This window comes from Miniopterus schreibersii (assembly GCF_964146895.1).
Source record: "Miniopterus schreibersii genome assembly, chromosome: 8".
Taxonomy (NCBI): Eukaryota; Metazoa; Chordata; class Mammalia; order Chiroptera; family Miniopteridae; genus Miniopterus; species Miniopterus schreibersii.
In genome coordinates, this window is record NC_138109.1 from 79,413,038 (window position 1) to 79,430,919 (window position 17,882).

General features: G+C 46.4%; 1 protein-coding gene across 4 annotated transcripts in view; it reads right to left on the reverse strand.

Annotated features, from left to right (window-relative positions):
- Positions 1-17,882, reverse strand: part of ST6GAL2 (ST6 beta-galactoside alpha-2,6-sialyltransferase 2) — an 80,566-nt gene that overhangs the window by 25,811 nt on the left and 36,873 nt on the right. For all 4 annotated transcript variants that reach the window (XM_081145749.1, XM_081145747.1, XM_081145748.1 and 1 more), the window contains exon 2: positions 5,462-6,391. In XM_081145749.1, the coding sequence (XP_081001875.1) occupies positions 5,462-6,335 (874 nt within the window). In that variant the 5' untranslated portion in view covers positions 6,336-6,391. The remainder of the gene's footprint in view (positions 1-5,461; positions 6,392-17,882) is intronic.

Below are 17,882 nucleotides of genomic sequence, written 5' to 3' on the forward strand. Positions count from 1 at the left end.
AAAGTGTATAATTCTGGAACACTGTGCAATGATCGTCTGGAGCCATCAGTTCAGTAAGTTACCCAGATCTTCCAAATACTGATGCATTTGGTTATAAAGTAAATCAAGCTCATGCTTGAAAACCTGAATTTTATCATCTGCAGCAAACACTGTCAGCTATTTTCCCAAGAGTGACAGGCTCACTTAATCTGTTTTTGAGAGAATATCTGCCAATGCCCAAGACTGAATAAAGTCTGTCAGACACTTGTTTGAGGTAAAACGTGTGTTCATGATAAAGCGGCTAGTTCCACTCACAACTCACACAGACGCTCTCCCACTGTGTGCAGGTATGCCCGGTGCCTTTCAGGTTATGTCCCACTTGGTCTTAAAATTGCGGGTACTCAGAGATTTAATAAAATCATCTATCCATAAGTGAAACTGGCCCTTTTTCTTAATGCTACGCTTGGCAGCGAAAATACCATGCTTAGTAGAGTTGGGTCTCCTGCCTTGTGGGCCCTTGATTTGTGCTAAGAAACAGTTCTCTCCACCAATGCGTCTACAACAGCAGTAAATGTCAACAGTTAAAAAAATCTTTGAGTATTATTTAAAAAATATTTTCTCCTCGTGAGTCCCTGCAAGGGTCTTGGATTTCCAGGAGTAAGCAGACCCCACTGGGTGAACTCAGGCCTAAGGCAACCCCGTGTGACAGGACAGAGCGTGAGGGAAGCTGCAGCAGGGAGGTAAAGTTCAGGCACTGAGAGGGGTCAGAACACCTGGGTGAATGACGCCAGGACTCCCACAGCACAGCTCCCCACTGGACCAGGCCGCCCTCAGACAGCCCCGGCAAAGGCTGAGGTCGACAAGCCACAGATCCCAAGCGGTGGCTGCATTTCAAATTAATCAAGCAATTCCGAATTCATCACATCACTCCTGAAAGCATCACTGCTTTTAAATGCTGGAGTTTCACACAGAGTTGTGTTTTAAGCCTTCAAACTACTTCAAAGGCACAGAAATGCAATGCAGCTGACCTCCTTTAGCAGTGGGTTGAGTCTGAAGAGCTAAAAGGCCAGTTTTGTGAGAGGCAGGGAGGGAGAGCCAGAGGCTGGAGGCTGCGTGGATACCGACTGACGCTCCTTAAAGCTGTCTGTGAGCAGCATCAGAGGATGGGAGGGAGGCGTGTGGGGCAGGACTAGCTGAGAGTGCGTCTGTCAGGCTGGCTGGCGTGTTTTGTAAACATATGTCTGGCTGTGTGTGCACTGCCTTGATAATGCACCTTGAAAACTAAGTTGTCCCTTCACATTTAAAAAGAAGGAAGAGATCAGCCAGCAAGCACCAGGGGAATAAAGTAAAGCACCACTTCTGGAGGAGGATTTCCAGGGTAGAGGGGTTCCTGTTGACCTTGAGAACAGAGCCAGGCTAAGTGCACTCACTGAAGGGAGATTAAGGCCCTTCCCCTTCCTGGAGCAGCCAGCCAGGAGGCTCAGGGGCCCTCGGTCACTGCCCTGTTCTGGGCAAGTCCCCCTCCTCCTCTCGCACACGCATCCGCATCCAGAGCACGGACTCTGCAACAGTGAGCAAGGGAAAGCCTGCAGTCCCCAGGGGCTTCATCGCTCCTCTCCTGGGACTCCTGCAGCGTGACTTATTTTTCCATGCCCTCACATCCCGGCTCTGGAGCGATCTCTCTAAAATAAAAAGTAGACGCCTCACTCTGCTTCAAGGACTTCAGTGCCTCTCCCCATGGCCCAGGGTCAGAGCTGGAGCTTCTGAACACCCGGGTTGGGGTTTGATGGAATCCAGGCTCCGCCCACTGGGCCTTCTAGGTGCCTACGTTTCCTTACCCATAAAACGGGAATAACTGTATCTACTACTTTGGGTTGTAAGGCTTCCAGCAGCTAACACATAAAAGCATTTGGTGCTGGGCCTGGTCTGCTGTAAACACCTACTGTGTGGTGCCTATGACGACGACGACTTAGTGAGTCTAACTTCTGCGTGTGATGCTCCTGCTGACCTCCTGCGGCCTGTCCAGCTTACTCCCCGCCCCTCCCGGGGGTGCCCCTGCAGCTCCCTGCCCGAGCGCTGCACCCCTGGCCTGGCTTCCCCTCTCCGGTCATTGCCAACCTCCTCTCTGCCCAGGCACCAGCCCTCACAGGGGTTAGGGTTGCGCCCTTCCCTCTCCGTCCATACCGCTCAGTGCCCCTCCTAAACACAGTGCCGCTGCGCGCACAGTCCGTCTTCCCCACAACACTGCAGAGGACTCGAGGCCGAGGTCTGTTCCCTACCGTCTCTGGGTCACTCGTAGCTGGCATAGTTGTCAGGCCTCAGAGAGGTGGGGATCAATAAATAATGCTTGTTCAATGACTCTGATCTTTCATGCTTTTTTGAAGGAAACAGGACACGCCCAATCCAGCCTCCACCCACTGGGGAGCACTGTAAGTCCCCCCACCCCACATCCCACACACTTTGCAGAATTTGAGTTTCAAGCACACAGATCCTGATCTCCGGTATCAAGGCCACCACTGTTAGCGCAGAAAAGACATTGCTCCTCTGCAGTGTGTTTCCACAGGACTGCTGGCAGCCGACCTCGCTACCGAATAACTATTTACATATATGGGTGACAGAAAACCTCACTGGTTCTAGGAAAGAATGTCCCACATTTCCAAAACAGTTTAGTTTGCTTTTCAATAACATATTCCACATGGAGGTGTTGACAACTGCTACAACTTTCTTAAAAACAGTTACAGGGCATGACCCGGTGTAAGAGCTGAGAAACAGGACTGCACCGCCTGTGGAACCAGCAGAGGGAGCTGGAGGAAGCGCCCGGGAGGAGCCCGAGGGCGAGACCTCCTCCCGGGTGGGGTGTGACTGCTGGGTATTCAGACACGGTTCTGCAGGGAGGGGTCTCCTGGCAGCGCCCACAGGGAGCCAGCCCCAGGGGCTTTCCTGGCTTTGCCCTTAGTTTTTTGTAAGACTATGTTGGTAAGTGTTTTGATCTTCACTTAGCCAAGCCACATGAGATTTTTAGGGGCCAAGATGAATTTAGCTAACTAGTACAGCATGCCCCAATATTCCAAGCTGCCTAGAGGAATCTGCTAGACTTTGTTTTTATTAAGAGAGCCATTAACAGCTCTGTGTTGATAAGCACTGATAAGCATGTACACAGTCAGGTGAGCAGGAAGACAGAAGTCGCCACCTCACATGCAGCTCTGGTTAAGAGATATCAGCTTATAAAAATGAAGGGCTTTTTCTTTTTAAAACTAGTGTTATGCTATGATAACATATTCTTAAAATGGTAGGTACCAAACTGGATTAAAAAAAAAGTAGGCAATGCCCGGCCGGGCATGGCTCAGCGGTTGAGCATCGACCTAGGATCCAGGAGATCGAGGTTCGATTCCCGGTGAGGGCACATGCCCGGGTTGCGGGCTCGATCCCCAATGACTCTCTCATCATTGGTGTTTTTATCTCTCCCTCTTCTGCCTTCTCCCTGAAATCAATAAAGATATATATATATATATGAAAAATTAAAAAAACCCAAAAAACAAAAACAAAAAAAGTAGGCAAAACACTAGAGAATTTGAAAAACTGTGTTTTCCAGTTGAGATTCTACAGTTCTAATCACGAAACTTCATATCAGTGCATACAATAAAATTAAACTTGGGTACTAGAAATTAACAAAGATATAAGTGACATTCCATGTTCCTCACAAATGTGCAATGACCAGTGTCTTTCATACTCGAGTCCAAATTCTGAACAGAGTTTACGAGACTCTGGTCAGAGACATTTATGCCAGAATGGGAGCAGGGGAATTCTCCCTGGCATGCAGGAGCAATCCAAATGTGCAACTATGGTGCAGAGGTGTTTAACACACAGCAAAACCAGACCAGAAGCCAGTTACTGCCTGCTTTACAGCATGATACTTAAATTCCTTCTTACATTATTAATAATGGCCCTGGAAACGGGGGAGAGCTGTGGTGTTATTACGCTCCAGGGACCTCTAACCACTGCTTTCCCTAATCAATTGCAGGCTGCTCTGCTCCAGCTTTGGCTGCCCATTTATGTGACACATGGACAGTTATTATGGGCCTGCTGTAATGTCAGCGTGGGGACTCTGGGACCCCAGACCTCAAGTCTGGACTTGTGTCTTGTTTTGTTTTTTTTACTTAAAGAAATTTTTCACATTCAGCCTCATTCCCAAGAACATCCGAGATAAGGTCTGGATTGTGGAGCCTGAATACCATGGCATGCAACACCCCCCCCTCCCCAATTTAAAGAGGGTCTGGACATCAACCCCTCCTGAAGGACACAGAACTACTAATGAGTCCAGGAAACAACAGCTGCCCCGAGTGTCACTTCCAGATTAGTAACGAGTAACACTGTCTGTTGTGAGTGTGTATTAGGCTTGGTCATTTCACGTTGGCTCTTCAGGCTGGGGCTGTGTCTGATTCACAGTGGCCCTCTGGCACCTGTACAGAGCTGGCACACAGTAGGGGCTAAGTAGCTGTTTGCTCACTGGTGCAGCAACAGAATTAGCCTGGGCAGAGAGTGAAGTCTACGTCCTTAAAGCAAAGACTGATGTTCCCTGAAGAAGGAATTTGGCATCCAGACTGCAACAGAGAAACCCAGCCTGGGTTTTCCACCTGCCAGCCTGTCCTGCAGATTTCGGGCTCCAGATATCAACTCATACCTAAACTCCCAGACTACCTGCCAGCACTACGAGTTTCAGAATTTCCAGTCCCCAGAATCACAGGAGCAAGTCATTAAAATACAGCTTTCTCTCTACACGTATATCCCATCAGTCAGTCTCTCTGGACCGGCCTGACACAGGAACTATGAAGCGGAGAAGGGAAGATGGGAGCCCAGGTGTGGTCCTGTTATTTCCCATCTTGGAGAAGGGCCCTGCTAGGTGCACTGGCCCTGACCCAAAAGTTAAATCTGTACCAACAGGTCAGAACTCATTGTTGGGACAGGAATTATGTTCTCTCAACAGCAATCGGGCTCTCCTCAAAGCCCACAACGTCAGTTTAGTCCCCAACTAACTATAATCAGAGCATTGAATGCTTCTCTTTGGAGCTGACACCCCTAACTGCCTTTGATCCGTGGGCATCTGCTTTCCTTTCTCGCCCCTTTGTTTGTTTCCCACAACTCGACCAGACTAGGGCTCATCAGGCTTTTGTGGGCCAGGCTGGGAGACTGTGAACTCAGAACACAATTTCTAAGGGAGCAGAAGGGTCTTGGCTGCAAAAGGCTGGGACACTGGCCTTCCGCTCCCCCTGGACCGAGCTATGGGGAGCACACCTCTGCTCCAAAAGTGCCCCAAAGGACACCTCTGCTGGGATCCTAAACAGGCTCCTCGGTCCCAGCTAGAGAAGCAGCCTCCAGCTAATGCCCTGGGCACCCAGGGCCAGACCCGCGCTGCCCGTGGGAGCCGGAGGAAGGTGGCGAGGGAGCCAGCCCCTAACCACGGGCGAGTCCCCAGGACACCCACCTATCTCCTCCCCCAGGGAGGAGTTGAGGATGGCGCCCGCGGACATGACCACGGCGCAGGAGCGCAGGCCGCGCGGGTGCAGCTGGCCGAGCGGCACGGCGGGCACCAGCGCGCGCCAGCCGAGCGCGGAGAAGGGCGGCTCGGTGCCGTCGAGGGTGCGCACCCGCGCCCGGCGCAGCGCGCACAGCAGGGCGGCGGGGCTGCGGCCGGCCGCGCGCCGCCCGCGGAAGCGCACGCCGTGCTTGTTGGCCGCCAGGTAGTCCCGCATGGCCCTCTGCAGGCGCGGCGCCAGCATCCTGGAGGACACGGCGCCCCGCCAGAGCCGGTGCAGGAAGGCCCGGGACATGGGCGAGCGCAGCCTGTCCCCGTCGGCGCCCTCCTCGGGCGCGCGGCCACTGCCCGGCTGCCCCGGCCTCTGCTTCACCGGCGACGCGCCCTCCCGCCGGCCGGGGCGCCTGGGGGACAGGGACTCCGGGGGCCCCCCGGTGTGGCTGTGAGGCCCCGGCTGACCGGCGGCCAAAAAGGAGTGGTCCTCGCGGTAGAAAGTACTTTGAGATTTTCTCCCAGTCTGGGATGAAAAGATCTCTTCGCTTTCAACCCCAGCTTGCGCCCGGGCCCATTTCTGCAGGTCTCGAGGCCCCTTGTTCGCGTCCAGGATTTCGGGCAAGGAGGGCTCGTGCATGGCACCCATGATGGCCCTCTGCTTCCCCTGCACGGGCGAGAGCCTCCTGGTCTCCAGGAAGGCCAAGGAGCTGGGCACGGGCTCGGCGGGGTTGCTGTCCGTGAAGTAGATGAAAATCAGCAGGAAGAGGAGCCCCCACGTAAATATCCCGCAAAGCATTCGCTGTCTCCATTGCTTCAAGTGTGGTTTCATGGCAGGTCTCTGGGCTCAGCGGCTGGTGTCCCCAAGCGGGCCCGGGCACAGTGAACCTGAAAAACAGGCCTACGGTTAGCCAACGTGGACACCTGCTCAGACATCATCGGGGACGATCCATCTACGCAGTGTTCCTGTAGGAGAGGGTTAGAACGGGCATCAGGGACCAGGGTCATGGGGGGGGTATATTCACCTGTCATATTTCCCCCAACCCCCACCTCTGCAAAGGGGTCCTGCCATCTCAGCTGACAGCCTTGGGAGAGAGGCAGTGGAGTGGGTGTATATCTGGAAACCCTCCCCAGGTCACTCTGACATGTTTGTCTCCTGACCTTGCCCACTGGGTGATAGGTGGGGGCCATCCCAAGAACCTCTCCCTGAACTGGGTTTATAGCATTATAATTTGGTAAAGCAAAGCAGGGGAGTTGGGCAGAGTTTGCCATCTCTCCCTGCTTACCAGACAGCCAAAAGCTCAAAGCTCTCATACTGTACAGCAGCATGGCTGTGATTTCTAAGGGGTGACAACCATGTCTGATTCTTCATGGTCTCCCCAGGTCTGGGAGGCTGCCCGGAATGTACCAGACGTCCACCTAGGGTCCCGCATAAGCAATGCCTCAGTGACTGCTGCTGCAGGGGGATGCTATGCCAAGGGGTCTGTGGACTTCAGTAGTGCCCCAAATAATGCCCACCTACTTCACCCTCAGCCCGAGTCTCTGAGGAAATAAGAAGGAAGTATGTTCAATTTTTACATGAAAGAGAAGAGAGCTTGTTGATTCTAGACGAGCCTCCAACAGAGAAAGGCTGACAAAGGCGGCAGAGGCGAAAAGCTAAGAGAATGTTAGTGAGAAGGAGCCTCTTCCATGCAGCATTGCAACCCATGTGTAGTGCTACACTGATTCCTGGTAGTACAGTGCTTGGTACTAAGGGAAACAATAAAACATTAACAAGAAATGCACCTAAGTTTCAGGAGTGTAAGCCAAGCCTCAGAAAGGCAAAAACATACGGCATGCTTGTGGAATGATCACTGAGCTTGCTGGCACTTAGAGCTGAGAGCGCAGCAGCCAGCACCAGAGGACCCTGAATTAGTATGAGCTGAAAGAATGGCCAGAGCCTGTGTGTGAGTGTGGCAGGGCCTGCACGCTTGCACGACTGTGTTTGGGTGACACTGTTGGAAGGGTTACCGCAGAAACCCCGGTGGGGCGCAGGGCTGCCTGTCACTGTATCCAATTCAAGGGAGGCACTGTTGAATCATATAAGGCGTTTATTGAGAAGGCGGACCAACCAAGAAGACAGGGAGCATAGGAGCACCCCAAACCTGTCGTAAGGAGTGGCCTGAGGGATCGGGTTATATGGGGCAAACGGGCTGGGAGTGGAATGCAGCTATGTGCAGTCCTGGAAGTCATTCTTTTGATCTTGGTCGCCTGGGGATGTCTCAATAAGGTGAGATCTTCACTCTTTTGATCTTGATGGCCTGGCAATGTCAATGATAAGGTGATATCTTAACCCATTGTTCACAGCCACCTCCTTGATTGCTTCAATCTAGCATCAAAAGGTGTGTAGGGTACAAAGGCCTAGGAGAAAGAAGCCTAAGGGGGAAAAACACACACTTAAACCCCTGCTTACACATGTGCTCTACAATTTTGTAAGTAATATAATTATATTTCATATTAATTCAGGTGCTCAATCTTTGGACATTGTAAGTGCCCCTATCAGAAGTAGGGAGAGCATTTGGTGAACACTTAACTGGAAAGTTATGCCCTTTCAGCCATGGGGAACCTCAAGGGCCTACCTGGGCATCTCGGCTGTGTGAGAAACAGGCAAGTGAAGTTCTCTGAGCAAGGGCAGGGTGTGCTGCTTGCATGGGCTTTAGGAAGATGACTTTGTAGCAGGTAAGGGGGGGCAGGGAGGAGCGTTAAGAGGTCATTAGTGGAGATCAGACTTTCAGGCAGAGCTGATGGGAGGAGCCGGGGGATCAGTGAGTGGTCTAACCCTTCTCTGGCATGGGCTGCTTGCTGCTCCAACACCAAGGCATGTGAGGTGTGGCCACAACGCAACACCACACTAGGGATTTTACTCAGATGAAAACTGAAATCAAAATGAGTGACACCTGTCAGCATCTTCACCTTGGGAAGCTACACACTGCCTCTGGTGGAAAAAAGATACGCTCAAGTAAGAAAGCACATTTGCCTTGTGGCCCAGCAAGTGATTAAAGATGGACACAGATTCTCTGACCCTCCTCCTGTGGAGAGAAGGGTCTATGTCTCCTCCCCTTGAATAAAGGTGGGGGGAGGTCGGCTGATCAGCTGTTAGGCCCAGATCTAGCTGATTCCACTTTCTGCCTCTTAAACAGCTCACTCTGGAGAAGCCAGCTACCCACAGAGATGTCTCTGTAACCCGAGTCCTCCACGCAGCGAGGAGGCCCCAGCTAGCCTGTGGAAAGGCACACAGACTGACAGATGCCAGCCTTCCCTGGCTGTGCCACCATCCCTGCCCCATCCTGGAGGGCCAGCCCAGTGGAGCTCTGAGGATCTCAGCCCCAGCCCAACTCTGACTACACCCTCAGGGAAGACCCCGGGTAAGAACCCAGCTAAGCCAGTCAACCCACAGAGCATGAGTAACAGTGAGACACTGTTGCTCTGAGCTGCTGAAATTTGACGTGATCTGTTACATCATCACAGATGACTGGAACAGGGTCTAATAAAGATGCCAAGTGAGAAGTGCCCAGAATGTTTCTGACAACTGTGGCATTTTGAGGTAAATGAGAGTCTAGCCTCTTAGAGGGATTATATAAAAACCAACATTCATTTCAATGCATAAATTGTGGCTTCTAAAAGTGTTTGCTTTACCTTGTCTTCACAGGGAAGTAAGGCTGTAGACAGTCATAAATTAAAAACATAGAATATGCTCTAACCAAGCCAGAGACATTGACGCCAGAAATGAACATAAAAGAAATAACACCTTCAGTTAGCTTTCTGTGTGCCAGGCCCTGTGCTCAGCACTTTTCCTGGACTATCTCCGAGAGTTTGCTCTTCCCAGCATCTAATAAGGTAGGAAATACTGCTATATCCAATTTATTTTCTCTTTAACTTTATTTTTTCTATCACTATTTATCCCCCCTATACTCTCCTCCACCTCCACCCAACCCTCTTCATCGCCCCCAACGAGCACACTGTTGTCCACGTCCATGAGTTCTCTCTCTCTCTCTTTTTTTCGCTCAAACACTCCACACCCCCAGACCCCTCACCGAGCTGTCAGCCTACTCACTATCTTTCTCTCTTTTGCTTGTTAGTTCAATGTGTTCATTAGATTCCACATATGAGTGAAATAATATAGTATTTATCTTTCTCTGACTGGCTTATTTCACTTAGCAAAATATTCCCCAGGTCCATCCATGCTGTCCCAAAGGGTAAACTTGTCTTCATTTTTATGGCCAAGTAGTACTCCATTGTATAAATATATCGTAGCTGTTTTATCCACTTATCTACTGATGGACACTTGGGTTGCTTCCAAATCTTGGCTATTGTAAATAACGCTGCAATGACATAGGGGTACGTAAATTCTTTTGAATTAGTGTTCCGGGTTTTTCAGATAAATTGCCATAAGTGGAATCACTGGATCACAGGCAGTTTCATTTTTAATTTTTTGAGGAAACTCCATATTGTTTTCTACAGTGACTGCACCAGTCTGCATGCCTACAAGCAGTGCACAGGAGTTCCCTTTTCTCCACAACCTCGCCAGCACTTGCTGTTTGCTGATTTATTGATGATGCCATTCTGACAGGTGTGAGGTGATATTTCATTGTGTTTTAAATTTGCATTTCTCTGATGATTAGTGACACTGAGCATCTTTTCATGTGTCTAGTGGCCATTTGTATGTCCTCTTTGGAGAAATGTCTATTCAGGTCCCTTGCACATTTTTACATTGGATTGTTTGTTTTTTGGTGTTGAGTTTTATAAGTTCTTTATAAATTTTGGATATTAACCCTTTATCCAAGTGTATCAGCGAATATGTTCTCTCATTTAGCAGGTTATCATTTCAGGTGTATCAGCGAATATGTTCTCTCATTTAGCAGGTTATCATTTCACTTTGTTGATGGTTTCCTTTTCTGTGTAAAAACTTTTTAGTTTGGTGTCTCTTTGTTTATTTTTTCTTCTGTTTCCCTTGCCTAAGGAGATATATCACAAAAATATTGCTGTAAGAAATGTCTGAGATTGTTTTCTTCTAGGATTTTTATGGTGTTGAGTCAAACATTTAAGTCTCTAATGCATTTTGAGTTTATTCTTGTGTATGGTGTAAAAAGGTGGTCTAGTTTCATTTTTTTACATGTAGCTGTCCAATTTTCCCAACACACTTCGTTAAATAGACTATCTTTAACCCGCTGTATGTTTTTGCCTTCTTTGTCAAATATTAATTGACCATATAGGTGTGGGTTTACTTCTGGGCTCTCTATTCTGTTCCATTGACCTCTAAGTCTGTTTTTATGCCAGTGCCGTACTGTTTTGATTACTATGGCCTTGAAGTATAGTTTTATATCAGGTAGCATGATTCCTCCAACTTTGTTCTTCTTCCTCAAGATTGCTGTTGCCATTCAGGTGTTCTGTGGTTCCATATGAATTTTTGGAATATCTGTTCTAGTTCTGTGAAATATGCCGTTGGTATCTTGATAGGAATTGCATTGAATCTGTAGAATGTTTTGGGTGGTACGGGCATTTTAATATTAATTCTTCCTATCATTGAACATGGTATGTGTTTTCAGTTATTTGTATCTTCTTTAACTTCTTTCTTCAGTGCCTTATAATTTTCTGGGTACAGGTCTTTTACAATCTGGGTTAAATTTGTTCCTAGGTATTTTATTCTTTTTGAAGCAACTGTAAATGGGATTGTTCTCTTAAGCTTCCCTTTCTGACAGTTCATTATTGGTGTATAAAAATGCAACTGATTTCTGATTAATATTTTGTATCCTGCTACTTAACTGAAATAACTTATTAGTTCTAGTATTTTTTTTGGTGGAATCTTTAGAGTTCTCTATATAAAGTATCATGTCATCTACAAATAATTACAATTTTACTTCTTCCTTTCCAGTTTCGATGCCTTTTATTTCTTTTGCTTGTCTGATTGCTGTGGCTAGAACTTCCAGTACTATGTTGAATAAGAGTGGTGAAAGCAGGCATCCCTGTCTTGTTAAGGATCTTAAGGGGAACACTTGTAGCTTTTGCCCATTTATTATGATGTTGCCTGTGGGTTTGTCATATATGGCATTTTCTACATTGAGATATATTCCCTCTATTCCCATTTTGCAGAGATTTTTATCATAAACGGGTGCCAGATTTTATTAAATGCTTTTTCTGCATCTATTGATATGATCATGTGGTTTTTATCCTTCATTATATTTATGTGGCATATCACGTCTGTTTATTTGTGGATATTGTACCAACCTTGCATCCCCAGAATAAATCCCACTTGATCTTGGTGTATGATCTTTTTAATGTATTGGTGGGTTTGGTTTACTAATATTTTGTTGAGGATTTTAGCCTCTATGTTCATCAGATATATTGGCCATAATTTTCTTTCTTTGTAGTGTCTTTATCTGGTGTTGGAATCAGGATAATGATGGCCTCATAAAATGAGTTTGTGAGTCATCCCACCTCTTGTATTTTCTGGGAGAGTTTGAGAAGGGTAGATGTTAGTGCTTCTCTGTTTGGTAAAATTCACATGCGAAGCCAAGCGAAGCCATCCAGTACAGGGCTTTTGTTTGTTGGAAGTTTTTTGATTACTGCTTTGATTTCACTGGTTGTAATCTGTCTATTCAGATTCTCTGATTCTTCCTGATTCAGTTTTGGAAGATTGCATATTTCTAGGAATTATTCTACTTGGTCCAGATTGTCCAATTTGTTGCATATAGTTGTTCTTAATATTTTCTTACAATCCTTTGTATTTCTTTGGCGTCAGTTGTTAACTTTTCGTTCATTTCTAATTTTACTTATTTGGGTCCTCTCTCTTTTTTTCTTGATGAGTCTGGTTGAAGATTTGTCAATATGGTCTATCCTTTCAAAGAACCAACTCTTGGTTTCATTGATTTTATTTTTTAAGACTCTATTTCATTTATTTCTGCTCTGATCTTTATTATTTCCTTCAACTACTCACTTAGGGCTTTGTTTGTTGTTCTTTTTCAAGTTCCTTTAAGTGTAGAGTTAGGTTGTTTATTTGGGCTTTCCCTTGCTTCTTGTGATAGGCCTATAATACTTTCCCTGTGTCCCACAGATTTGGGGTGGTTGTGTTCTCATTTTCACTTGTTTCAACGTATCTTTTGATTTCTTCCTTGATCTCGTTGTTAACCCATCCATTGTTTGGTAACATTTTATTTAGCCTCCACATATTTGTATTTTTCAGTTTTTTTCTTGTGACTGATTTCTAGTTTCATAGTATTATGGTCAGAGAAGATGCTTGATATGATTTCAGTCTTCTTAAATTTATTGAGACTTGTTTTGTGTGCTAACATGTGGTCTAACCTAGAAAATTTAACCTAGAAAGGTGTACTTGAAAAGAATGTATATTCTGATACTTTGGGGTGAAATGCTCTGAAGACATCAATTAAATCCATTTGACCTAGTGTGTCATTTAAGGTCACTGTCTCCTTGTTGAATTTCTGTCTGGAAGATTTCTCCATTGATGTCAATGGAGTGTTAAAATCCCCTACTATGACTGTGTTACTGTTAATCTCTTCTTTTATGTCAATCAAGATTTGCTTTACATATTTAGGTGCTCCCATGTTGGGTGCATAAATATTTATAAGAATATGTCCTCTTGTTGGATTGCTCCCTTTGTCATTATGTAGTTCCTTCTCTGTCTCTTATTATAGCCTCGATTTTGAAGTCTGTTTTGTCAGATATAAGTATTGCTGCCTCAGCTTCTTTTTCCTTTCTATTTGCATGAAATATCTTTTCCCATCCCTTTACTTTTAGTCTGTGTGTATATTTCGTCTGTGGTGGGTCACTTGAAGACAGCATATATGTGGATCTTGTTTCCTTATCCATTCAGCTACCCTATGTCTTTTGATTGGAACATTTAATCCATTTACATTTAAAGTGATTACTGACAGGTATGTATTTATTGCCATTTTATTTTTTAAACTTTGTCCTGCTCTTTTTTTCTTCTTAATCTTCTACTTAAATCAAGCCCTTTAACATTTCTTGTCATACTGGTTTGGTGGCAACAAACTCCTTTAGCTTTTTCTTGTCTGGGAAGCTCTTAATTTCTCCTTCAATTTTAAATGATAGCCTTGCTGGGTAAAGTAGCCTTGGTTGTAAGCCCTTGCTTTTCATCAATTTGAATATTTCATGGCAGTCCCTTCTGGCCTGAAATGTTTCTGTTGAGAAACCAACTGACAGTCTTATGGGAGCTCCCTTGTAAGTAACTGCCTTTCTCTTGGGTCTTATAAGATTTTTCTCTTTGTCTTTAACCTTTGGCATTTTAATTATGATGTGACTTGGTATGTGCTTCATGTCCATCTTGTTTGGAACTCTCTGTGCTTCCTGGACTCGTGTGTCTTTTTTCTTTCACCAGGGAAAGGAAGTTTTCAGTCATTATTTCTTCCAACAGGTTCTTGATTCATGGCTCTCTTCTTTTTCTGGTACCCCTATGATGTGGATGTTGTTACACTTCATGCTGTCTCAAAGGTCCCTTAAACCATCCTTATTTTTTTTTTAATTCTTTTTTTCTTTTTGTTGCTCTGATTAGGTGATTTTTTTCTATCTTGTCTTCCAAACCCCTGAGTCAGTCCTCTGCTTCATCCAACCTACTGTTTATCCCTTCCAGTGTATTCTTTATTTCAGATATTTTATTCTTCATTTCTGACTTGTCCTTTTTTATGGTTTCTATGTCCTTTTTCATACTGTTGAGCATCCTTATAACCATTACTGTGAACTCCATATCTGATAAATTGCTTGCCTCCATTTCATTTAGGTCTTCTTCTTGAGAATCCTCTTGTTTCATTTGGGGCTTCTTTGTCTCCCCATTTTGGCTGCTTCTTTGTGTTTGTTTCTATGTATTAGATAGACCTGCTATGACTCCCAGTCTTGCTATGGTAGCCTTATATAGTAGGTGGTGCAGTGTTCTTGATCACTTGAGCTGGGTGCTCTAGGAATGTCCCTTGTGTGCGGTATGTGGGCCCTCCTGTTGTAATTGAGTCTTGATTGCTATTGTTCTGTATTGACGTGGTATCGACCCTCAGGGTAGCTGATGGTGAGACTCAACCACAAACACAGCATGCAAGCTGCCGTGCAGATGCTGATCACATGAAGTGGAATTCACCTTGGCATGGTATGGTGCTTGCCAAGATTTCCCTGTGGATATGCTGCTTATGAAGCTTATTGGATCCTGCTCTTTTGTTGTCTGAAGCTGGTCACTGGGTGAACTGGTTTTGGGCTTTTTCAGAAGGACTCTGTTGCAGGCCTAAGTCAGATGCTACCTGTTACTAGCCCTGGCAACCTGTTTGGAGTTATCATCAATCCACAGCTTGTGAGTCCCTCTACTGGGCCTGGGTGCATGCAGAAAGGATAAGCTGCACACCCAGGTCTGCTTTTACTAGCATTGGGCCCTGGGACAGGTCAGCAAAAGTCTCAAAGCACTCAGAGATCCACTTCCACCTAAAGCTTCTGCTAAGCTTAATCACTGAAAGAGCCTCTGGCTGTACTTCTCATCAGGGCACAAGCTCCACAGGGTGGGGAGCAATCCAGTGGGTGGGGCTATTGCTTCCCCTCAGGTTGATGCTGCATTGAGGGGAATGCTCTGTTTGAGAAAGATGGCTTTTGCACTATGGGGAATGACTCAGCACAGGGATCTTGGAAGCTGACCCTTCAACTCTCTCCCCAGAGCCAACAACTCTCCTCACACAGCTCTAGTCCACTCTTCCCTCCCTCTGCCAGAGCCTGGGATGAATGGCTGTTAATGAAATTTTTGTGTACTGACCCTTTAAGATGCTGCCTGTATTTCTAGCCATCTCTCCCCGGCAGACAGAAACCCAGAAACCCTGCTGCTTTTCACAGATGGATGTTATGTGGGCACCTTTCCCAGTTCTGGTGCTCTAGGCTAGGGAGCCTAGCTTGGGGTTTAGACCCCATATTTCTCAGGGGGAACCCCCTGCAGCTAAGATATCTCTCTGGAACCTCAGTGCTGCCCATGAGAGTCTGGCCAGCCTTCTCGCGCCTCCACACATCCTACCAGACTCAATGTGTTTTTTCCTATAAGTCCTTGGTTATAAGGTTTCTCTCCAGTCTTCAGTTGGTTATTCAGGATGTTTCTATATAGTTGTAATTCTAGTTTGGTCCTGGGAGGAGGTGAGTGTAGCTTCCACCTAATCAGCTGCCATCCACTGCAATATCCATCTTATAGATGAAGAAACTGAAGCCCAGAGAGGTTAAATAACTTGCTCAAAGCCACAGGGATATCAAACAGCACATACTGCCTACAAACCCATCAACTTGACTCTGGAGTTCACACTTTTAACACTAATTTCTGATTCCATCTGATCATACCAACTGAAGCAGTATTTTCCAAATAAGCCTTCTTAAACTATCTGTGGAGAAAGATCTCTTTTTCACAAATTGTAATAGTCTGATACTTTTATATTTCCACTCCTGAATGTCTAGGCAATACCCAAGTGCTGTAAAAATTCTGAATGCTTACGGTCAGTTCTGTACAGATCTCAATCAGGAACTCAGGACAGTGTGCAGACGTGCACAGTCCCACAAGACCACCACACTTCAGACACCAGCCTTAATTTATAGCTCCTGGCCATCTGCACTTCTCACCGTCTGGCCATCAATCCTGGAGGTTCCCACCATACCCCTCAGGTTCAATAATTTGCTGGAATGACTAACAAAACTGAAAGTTATACTATAGTAATGATTATAGTTGTTTTTGTTTGTTTGTTTGTTTTTGGTTAGGGATACATGTAGCTTAAGGTGTGCATGTGGGTACCAAATAGTGAGAGATGCCACGCCCACGCCCATAATGTCAGGCATCATCCTCTTAGGCCATCTGTGTGTTCACCAACCACGAAGCTCCACTGAGCCTTGGCTTCCAGAGTGTTTATTGGGGTTCCATTATGTAGTCATGACTGATGAATCATTGACCATGTGACTGAATTCGATTTCCAGCTTCCTCCTCTCCCCAGGGGTCAGGCTGGCCCAAGGTTCCCTGCCCTTTCATCACAAGGTAGGTCTTTCTGGTGACCAGCCCCCATCCTGACACTATCTAAGGGCCCACTAATCATAACAAAAACACTCCTATCACTGAGGAAAGTCCAAAGGTTTTAGAAACTCTATGCTAAGAACCCAAGACAAAGAACAGACAAAAGATTAAACCACCATAAGGCTCTCATAGGTCATTTAAAAGGCAGTCATTCTGCTTCTGATGGAAATCATATCCTGGTTGCCCTGCAAAAGCTCTGGGGCTTATTCTGATGGATTACTAAAGAGTGCAAAATGGAGGTTTCTTACTTCAGCTTGAGAGACTATTCTTAAAACACAAAGTCAAAAAGGTGAGCCATGTGCATGAATTGCAGTCGATGAAACAATGAACAGGAAACCTTGAAAGGTTGGAGAGGAACTGAAAACTCTGGCCTTGGGCGTCAGAGCGAGGACCTGTGCCCTGTGTGGCAGGTGACCCTCAGCTGCCTCAGGTCAGCAGAGTCAGGAAGCCATGGAAATGGAACTGAGAAGGTGAACCTGCTAAACTTCACGTTGGAATTCGGAGTATCAGACATACAGACTTCATTGTACAGAAATGCCCAGTCCCCAACCCAAGACATGTAAAGTCTTTTTTTCATGGGGAGATGACAGGCATGAAAGGGGGGAGAGAAGAATAAGAGGGAGTCTGTGGACAAAAAGAAAGTAAAGGGAAAGCCTAGCCGGATAGAGGGGCTGCTGTGGGCCAGGACCCTGGGAGAGGTTGTCTTCTCCACCTTCTGGGCTGGGAAGGAGCAGCTCTCTGAGCACCACGGGAGGAGTGTCACAGCGCAGAGTGAGGATGCGCATTAGGTGAGACGCGGCTCCTCCACAGTAGGAGGAGGAAGTGGGGGGATTCTGCCTCAACTTGCGATTAGGCTTCAGCTTCTAGCAGATCCCACAGCTGTCCTGTAACTGTTGTTACTGCAGCCCTGCTGCCGCCAGTTAAGCGAACATTCTCCAAAATGGTAACTCCCACAGCAATGGTAAATCCTCTGCCAGCAAAGTGCTACGAAAACCACTGCATGTATCCTGGATCCCGGCATCAACATAGTTGTAAAAATCCAGGTTAGAGGGGGTGGAGGGCATGGTCAATGTCACAGCCTTTAGATCAGTTTTTCGGTAAAGTGACCAGACAGCCTATTAGGAGAAATGCCTGGCTAAACAGTAGAAAAAAAATATACATTTTTCTTTAATATAGTACATCTGAAATATTGTACGAACAGCTTAAAGAAGTGGCTCTGTAGTACTTGTTGCTGTGTCCCATCATTAGCTGGTGTGATATACATCGCATCAGGGACATATAAGTGGCACATCAGGGGAG